The 8,853-nt window shown below is 50.7% G+C and overlaps 1 protein-coding gene across 6 annotated transcripts in view; it reads right to left on the reverse strand.

Moving 5' to 3' along the window:
- UBE2E1 (ubiquitin conjugating enzyme E2 E1) overlaps nt 1-8,153 on the reverse strand; it is a 45,986-nt gene extending 37,833 nt beyond the window's left edge. Inside the window, exons 1-5 of one of the 6 annotated variants that reach the window (XM_072853986.1) lie at nt 8,052-8,152; nt 7,290-7,374; nt 5,926-6,065; nt 5,747-5,835; nt 3,580-3,630 (exon numbers count right to left, since the gene is read on the reverse strand). In XM_072853986.1, coding sequence (XP_072710087.1) covers nt 3,580-3,630; nt 5,747-5,835; nt 5,926-6,021 — 236 coding nt within the window. In that variant the 5' untranslated portion in view covers nt 6,022-6,065; nt 7,290-7,374; nt 8,052-8,152. Of the gene's footprint in view, nt 1-3,579; nt 3,631-5,746; nt 6,066-7,148; nt 7,206-7,289; nt 7,375-8,051 lie in introns of those variants that run through there. The other 5 variants (XM_072853990.1, XM_072853988.1, XM_072853991.1 and 2 more) reach the window with 5 other exon arrangements.
- Nucleotides 8,154-8,853: the final 700 nt, after the last annotated feature.

An 8,853-nucleotide genomic window follows, 5' to 3' on the forward strand; every position in this document is an offset into this window, starting at 1 on the left:
AAAACGATGAAGAGGGTAAGAACCATGGAGAAGTAGCCAAATGCTACATATATACTACACCAGGACACTTATGAGGACAGCATTGCCTCCATCAGGAATCCACAAATTTGTAAAGTGTATTAAATATATCTTCTTAGAAAATGTCTTCAAGTCCAAAAATCTACTTTTTGAATGCAGGCCAAACATACACTGTATTTCCATGCACATATTCTGCACCTCTGTACAAGTAACTGTACTAGCCTGCATAAAATAAAAATCACAGCCTGGGGAGGGAGACATGAAGGGCAAAGGGACTACATGGGATGATGAAGCAGTCAATGAGAGACGAGCACAGGTAAGCATTTGGGGGACACAGGCAAGCTACGGAAAACCAGAAGCAAGGAAACTACTGAGGGGAGAGGAAGTTCTGGGATAAACTTCCCCTCATATTACCCACATATGTGTAAAACCCACACAGCTGCTCAATCACAGGGTGTTGAGTGTGCTTGGGGTTTGTTTGTTGTTTTTTTTTTTTTAAACAGGTGATCTGTGGGTTACAGACATGAAAATACGGTCACTGCAATCAACAAAAGTAAAAATGAAACTAATTTGTTTTTAAGCTATTTTGTTGGAAATATCAAATGGTTTTCATTATTTGTAATTGTATCTTATATGTGGTGTTTTATAAGAAAAAAATAAAACAGTTCTTACTAAAAATCATTTACAACCTAAAGCTTTTTCTTTCAATATGCAGAGCTGCTCTGGGATGTGTTAAATATCTTGAACTCCCATTACTGCAATAAGACTGGAAGAAGAACAGCACTTTGCAGCGAGGCCAAAAATTAAAGCATGGCCAACAGTGAACTGCTATCAAACACTGGGCATGGCACAGAACAGGGGAAAATGCAAAGATGGTGGTGAGGGGTGTAAGAACAAACGTCCAGTAGAAAAAAAGAATATGACATTTCCAACATAACACAGGATACAGTTTCGGACGCACATTTTCAAATGTGACTTCTGAGACTTTGGCACCCCTAAAGTTGACAGCAGAATAGGTAGTACCTAGTATCGTATATAGCTCCCTGAATATGTAAGTTTTGAGATTAGTCTTGCAGGAGAGAGTAAGATGCCTAAAAGGAGAGGACTGCCCTCCCCTCCAGTGACACCTGAAAAAAGTCTGTAGAGGCACAAAGGCAGCAGAGAGATGAGGAGCTGGAGGTCAGAGGAAAGGTGAGGGTAAGCAAAGTCATGAAGGCAGGAAATTGAAACTAAGTTCTGGAACTATGTATTTAATACCTCCCTCACAGCATGCTAATAACGTTCACACAAAGGGGAAAAAAAAAAAAAAAAAAAAAAAAAAAGGAAAGCAGTGACACTGTTAGCAGGCTTCCCCAGAGCAAATTTTGGCAATCTTAAACATCACGCAGCAACCAGAGCTCTCTCTCACTTGCTTAATCTCCTCACACTCTCAGATTGACTATTTCTTTTTCCACAAGAGGTGAACTTTCCCCATAACTGCGATAGCTGAAACTCATCTCACTGTTGTAGCAATTGGCACCTGCCTACCCTTTTACAAACCAGCTGCTACAGAAGCAAACTCCCAGTGCTTGACTGTGCAGTTGGAACCTTGTTAGCCATAAGCAGAGCTGTTCTCCTTCATTCTCAGCGCTATCTTTACTGAAGTAAGATGACTTCACCCCAAGATGAGCAATACCAAAACTCCTTTGGTCACATACACACACACAAACCCCTCCATTCATGTTCTCCTACCTATCAACATATTAAGAGACAGTAACAATTACACCAGTTTCATGTATTATTTGCAAGAGTTGCCAGCCTTCACTGTCACTCATTTGAAGGTTGGAAGGAATGCAGAATACTTGTAATTGCATTATGGGTGAAGATTAATCATCACTACTTGTACTATGAACTAATTTTTACCATTAGAAATATTTATAAAGGCTGAAACAACACAAACTTACTATGTGGGCCTTGAAGTGCATTATCCTCAGTGGTCTATGTAATTAAAAAAAGAAAAATCAAAACCATACTCTATTTTGACAGTCTGCTAGCTCATCTTTACCTGTCAATGATACCAATTGAAACAAGGACAAATTAGGGTTCTAATATTATTTACACAAACCTTCAGATGAAACCCACAATCTGACATACTCATATACTATCACAACTTTTGGATAGATTTGCAAAGTTCAGACTGCAGTCCCAGCACCTTGATCATCCAGACTCAGTTATCTAGAGAGCAAGCCACAGTGCCTTTCTGAGCTGTGCTTCTGGGTTTCTTTCCCATGAAAATCAGGTTATGGTGGGAGGAGGAGGGGAAAGCATGTGGACTTCATCCTGACACAGAGCCAGGATGCAGACAGGACAGACACCTCCAGCCCAAGACCTGGAAGCTCCTGTAATATTCAGGTAGTCATTATGGTCACTAAACAATATTGTCACAGCTAAAGATTTCAGAGTTCATTGGTTATCTTCCAAACAGCACAAAAATCTTAGTATCAGCCTAGACCTTTACTCACATGCCTCATCCCACCCCTCCTTTCATTAATTATGATCCTTGGGACTGGTACCAAAAGAGTGGCTCTGGACCTGTCAGGCTAACTCTTGTGCTAATGCCTCCCTGCAGACTAACAGCAGGAAAAAGCTTTAATGGTTCATGTGCATATGTGGGTGGCAACTCAATACTAAAAAGACCAACTTAAATAGTTATTTATAAACAGAATTTTCTCTGATTTCTGCTATTACCAACGTCAAAAGGCCTCAAACCTCAGCCACAGCAAGATAATAGGAACAGAGTTGTGCTTTGGCAATGACAGCGAACACTGACCAGACCGAAAGCCACTTCCCTCTCAAATGAACAAGCACAACCAAAGATGTTACACCACTCCTGTCTCCTCTCCAAATGCAAAGAGGCTTAGGCCACGATGCAATGAACCAAGTCAACCTGCTAGATGTTTTAAACAAACAGTACAAGTTTCTAAAACATACTTAAAAACAAGCTGCTCTATAAAGGGCAACAGAATATCCCTGCTTGTTATTTCATCAGCCAACATGTGTGCTCCTGTCGGGCGCCCACTGAGCGACGAATTCGCGCTTCTCTTCCACTCTAAGTTACTGTTCACAACAGAACTCTCTGAGCTAAAAATCTCATATCATTTTACTATTCTCTGCTTCTTTGGCAGGACTCTTATATAAATAAGATTAGTGCAGTCAGGCATTAGATTTATAAACCAGAAAAAAACAAACAAGGAGAAAGTTTTCATGCTCTTCTTTACAGGCTAGTTTTGGAAACATACATACAAAGCAGTATAACAGATTGAAATGCAATTGTTAAAAAAAAAAAAAAACAACCAAAACAACCCCCAAAACAAACAGAAAACTCGTATCAAAACACATATAGAGGCCCCCCCACCTGGAAACTATTTAATGTCTTTCAAGCATTCACAAAAGTACTGTCAGTCACCTAAACAGCCATTCCTCTGCTCTATCCAGAGCCTCTGTGGACAGTTACAACACACACAGGCACACTTCAGCCCCTCACCTTCCCCCACCCTCCTCAGGGAAAGAATCGACACCAACCTGCAGTTGGGAGGTGGATCTAAGGTGATGTCAGCCAATTCCTTCTGAATCCTGTGGCAATAAAAGCGAGAAGGAACAAAGGTAAGTCACCGTGTGGGACAGCAGTTAACACATACACTTTACAGACATACTGTCACCGCGAGTTTGCAACACTACATAAGAGAGAGGCATGCTCAGCTGCGGCCTCCCACCAGTCCAAACACACTAAGCAGGACAGGCACCCTGTTACAGAGATGGTCAGAAAAGCAGACAGGCACCGTGCACTGAACCCAGACAGGTGCACTGGTGTATGCTCTCATAAAGATGCCAACCACACAGGGGCAGTGGAAAAGACTGTCCACGTTACTCTGCCAACCAGCCTGTAAATGAGGGAGACCCTCTGCAAATGTGATGCAGCAAGTGCTAGGAGGAAACTGCAGTCTGAAAAGGAATTTTGTCTTGCTGGACTGAGAGAAACAGTCATTGCCAAACTGGCTCTCCCCCTCTCCCCCCCAGCTTCCCATCACCATCCTAAGAAAAAACACCAGCCCCAAGGGAGAGAATAACTGCGCCATTCCCAAGGACACTTAAAGGAAGCTATCTCTTTCCAAGGCTCCTGCGCATTCCTGCCACCTTCAATTCTCCCCTCTTGTCACCCTCAAGAGCCACACAACATCCCCACATCCCCTCTCTTCACCACATTCAGACAACACCCTGTCCTCCCTGCCCAGACTATTCTGGGCTCACTGCTTTTGCCACAAAATGCCCAAGCAGCCATCATCCCCTTCCCTGGAGTCCCATTACTGTCACTCAGGCTTCCCCTCCAGATTTCCCCACCCAGCACTCAGTCTGCCTCCCTTCTCCTTTAAACTCAGCCAGCATCTTCTGCCTCTCTTCCACTTGTCATACATGAGAACCACAGCCTTTTCATATTAGGCAGTTTACAATCTTCTTTTTAAAATAGTTAAGGGCACGACACGTAAACACCGCTTGCCACTATCTATGTCAGTTTGCCATGGAAACCTGCTGAGTGGAGGTCTGGAATAACCAAACTGCCTAAATTCTACAAAGCCACAGAGAATCCAGTTGCAACAACAGGGCATTTGCATAAAACCCCAGTCACTTTTGACACCTACAGATACAACCTCTCTGTGCTGCTTGGCAAAGCTGTTCAGTGAGATGTTTTATTATTCTTACTAAAGTACTGCAAGTTTGCTTGAAAACTTCCATTTGTCAGCTTAGCTCCCTGGAACAGGATGGTGCTGAATTCAGGTGAAACACAGAATAAATAAGAAAGGGTAACAATTAATTTTTTTAAAAAACTGAGTGGCTCCAAGAGTCTGTCCAGGTGAATAAAACTGATTGACGTAGCTGTTCTGGAATTACTATTCTATGCAGGCATCTCTCTCCCATGTAGACATTATTCTGGAATAAAATTCTCAAAAAAACCCCAACCCACTCTGTGCTGTAAGAAAAGACTATTTTAGAGCAGAATGTCCACAAGTGGACCTGCTGTGGACTATTCATTCTAGTCAACATTCAACCGTACACAGAAAATTCAATATAAGTGATGAGCAGACAGAACAACAGTAACATATATTTGGTAGAAAAGATTTGGGGCTGTATTAAACCACTTGCATTGGAGTGCACTCCCCCAGTACAAGCAAACTCTAAACTCTCCACAAACATTAATCAATCCCCAAAGCAGCCCCGGAAAGAAAAAAGTCACTCTAGATCAAGCCCAACCTACAGAGAGGGAAACTGACGCTGAAATGCAATGCCTTACTCAGGACCATACAGCTTCCAGTAGCAGAGAAGGAATTAAGGTCCTACATGCCAATCCTACACCATCCCTATAACTGATGCTAATAAGGAAAAAGGAAAAGACAGTGGAAATAACTGAGGGACAGAATAACAGCCTGGAGGAAGAAAAGACAGGAAAATATTTGGGATGGAACAGAGGAAGAAGCAGGAAGAGAGACCAGAGAGCAGCGAAGTTGGGCAGACACTCGCTGTACCGAGACACTGAAAAAAGTGAGACAATGACAGCTTCGTGTGGAAAGGCTGAGCATAAGGGCTAGAGATGAGGACTGGGAGCAGCATGGGAGCAGTGGGGGAATGGAGCAAACTAAAATGGGGAAGGAGAGAAGATGCAGCGAATCAGTGAGAAAACTGACTGTAGCCTCACCTCTTGGCACTGGTAGATAGCAGCTTAGAGTTTTTACTCATGCTGACTTTGCTTTCCTTCTTCTTAGGCGTGCTTGTCTCTTTTTCTGTCTGTTGGTTGGAGGATGAAGATGAGGAGGAGCTGGTGCTGGCCCTCGAATCGTCATCCGACATAGCGACCCCCCCACCACACACCCCAACCTGGAGAGGAGACACCATGGGGCGTGGGGAACAAACAGTGAACACAAACACACACAGAGAAAGGCCGCTGACAATCTCGCTCTGTGTTCGGGTCATGCTCCTTTTAAAGGGTCCTCGTGTCTCCCTCTCCTCTTCAGGTCCTAGAGTCAAAGCAGGAAGAGCAGTAGCCTCCCCTGCACTAGTAACACCAAGGAGCAGGGGGAAAGGGACTTTTAAGGCTTCCTCTCAGAAACCCAGTGTGAAATGAGAGGAGACTGGAACGAGGACGACTGCAAGGATCAGGGAAGCTCAAAGCAATTCCTTCTAATCTCCCCCAAACTGCACATACAAGAGGAGCCATCACCACCCACCACTATCCAGCCTAGGGGTGTAGGAGATAAAAATGGAACAGCTCCGGTCCCTTGGGTTCCCGGGAGGCACGTGGGGGAGGCGGGAAGGGACGGGGCTGGGGGGGTGACCGTCGCCAGCACTAAAATGGAAGTGGGGCATCACTGGCAACAGGGGGGAGAGCCCAAAGGAGGATCTGTGACCTGCGGCGGGGAAACCCCTGCCTGCTGGATAACCCCTGCCTGCTGGATCGGGTGCTGGGAGGGGGGGGGGGGCAGGGAGGGGGAGACTGAAGGGGAACAGCTAAGCAGGGAGTGGGGTGCATGGAGGGGACCCACCGAGGCCCACTGCACCGAGGGGCATGCCCGCAAAAAGGGAAGGGAACAGAGGGTCTGCGCGGGGGGGGCGAGAGGAAAAGAAGAGCCAGGGCCTACAAGGGGTGAGAGCGGAGGGCCCGGGGAGGCCGCTGGCAGGGAGGGGGGCAGCGGGGTGCCGGGGGGAGGCAGCCCGGTTTCATGCGGGCACCTCGGGGGCATAGGGACGGAGGGCGAGCACGGTGGGCTACCGAGGGCAGGTTCGCACCCGAGAGGGGCGAGAAGCCGTCGGGAGGGATGGGGGGGCAGGCAGGGCACCCCGGGAGAGTTAGGGTGGGAGCGAGGGGGACAGCCGCGGGCCCGGGGCGAGCGGCGGCGGGGCCGCAGCGGGCCGAGGGGGCCGGCACACGGCCGCCTCCCTCCCAGGGCCACCGGCCCCGGGGGAGCTCCCCTGCCTCCGCCGGGCCGCCCCCGCTGCCGCCCCTCCGCCGGGCGAGAGCCGGGGGCAGGGGAGCCCGGCCGAGCTCCCCCGGCCGCGGGCCCGCAGGGCCGGGCGGCGAGGGGCCGGGGGGACAGCGGTACCTGACAGCCCCGGGCGCGATCCCCCTGCCCCGCCGGCTCCGCCGCCTCCCGCCCCATCGCCGGGCCGCGGCCGGCCCTGCCCCTCGCCCCTGCCCCCGGGGCCGGCGGGGAGGGCGGCGGGGGGGTGCCCCGTCCCCCTACCTCTCCCTTTGTGTCTGGCTGCTCCTCCTCGGTGCGGCTGGGCCTGGCCACTCGTGTCTCTCTCGCTGGGAGAGAAGCGGAAGTGCTGCAACAGCAACTATTAAACAGGCAATGGCTTCCCTGGCTGCCGCCCGCACCGCCGAGCGGGGCTGGGGGGCGGCGGGGCCGGGGCCGGGGCGCCCCCCGCCGCCGCCTGGCGCGGAGCGGGTGCCGGGGAGGGGGGCAGGCGGCGGAGCCCCCGCTCCGGGGCTGGAGGGGGGATCCCGGCAGCCACGGTCCCCCCGTGCCCCCCCGCTCCGGCGGGTGCTGGGGAAGGAAGAAAGGGGCGCTCGGAGGGGGACGTGAGTTTTTAACGGAGACCCTCTGGAAAGTGATCTGCAGGGGTGCCAAGGGGCACCCGTGGGATAAACGCCCTCCCCGGCTCCGCTTCTGCTTCCGTGCCGGAGCCCCACAGGGACGCGGTCGAGGCAGGTGGCTGGGAGAGGGGGCAAGCTCCCGGGGCTGCTTTTTTAAGGCTGAGAGGGGTTATTAGGCTTGGCGGCGGAGCTGCTTGCTTTCCTCCTCTTCTTACAACTGTTTAAGCCCCAAAGCTTCTCCCCTGCCTCACCTGCTTTGTCCCTCCGGCGGCAGCAGCAACTTCTCACCTGTCTCAGTTGGAAAGCAATAAGGGGGGGAAAAAAAAAAGGGAAAAAAGAGCCCAGCCCAAAGGCCCCCCCCTCAAGCAAGCCAAACGGAATCCCCGGCAGCTTTCCCGTCTCTCACCTGTTTCAGCCCTAAAGCAGCAGCTGTGTCTTCCCTTCCCTCCCCCGGCTCAGCCCCGAACCAGCAGCAGGAGCAGCCGCTTCCCACTCGCCCTCGCCCGGAGTTCAGGATTCCATTGTCCCCCACACTGCACTTGGTGACATCACTGACACACAAAGAAGGGGTACTTCGTGATGTCATCAACGCATGCTGGGGGAGAAAACAAAATCCTGGGGTCGGGGCTTGGCAGCGACAGCACGAACTCCCCCCTTCAATTTTCCAAAGGTAAAAGTATTAGGGATGATTTTTTTTTTTTCCCCCTTCTTTCCCCCGAGTCCCCTGATGGGGAGCCCGTCTGCGGGAAAGGCGCAGCGGCATTCCGCCGGCCGGGCTGCTAGCGTGTGGTATTTGCGAGGCGTTGTACTCATCTCCCCGAAATCTGTCCTGTCGATCTCTCGCTCCCTTGTCCACCCAACGGAGAAAAGTAATTTGGCTGGAGCGACCCGCCGCCCCCAGCCCACGCGTGGGCGCAGGGAGCAGCCCGCCGCCCCCGCGGGCCGCCCCGGTGGGCTGCCGCGGCTCTGCCTGGAGGTGCCGGACCCACTCGTGAAGGGACAATAGGGACCAGCATTCCCACCGACCTCACCCGGGGCAAATTTGGCTCGGTGCCGCCAGTTTCCACAGCCTATCGAGGGATCGCCTATCGAATTACTTGGCATCTCCAGTGGCCGAAAATACAATGACTGTCACCACCGCGTATCACGACAATGAACAGGAGTTCGTATTTTCACCGTTCCTCCCGCGGGAGGACCCCGAGGTGATC

The sequence above is a fragment of the Ciconia boyciana genome, chromosome 2 (assembly GCF_034638445.1).
Source record: "Ciconia boyciana chromosome 2, ASM3463844v1, whole genome shotgun sequence".
Lineage (NCBI taxonomy): Eukaryota > Metazoa > Chordata > Aves > Ciconiiformes > Ciconiidae > Ciconia > Ciconia boyciana.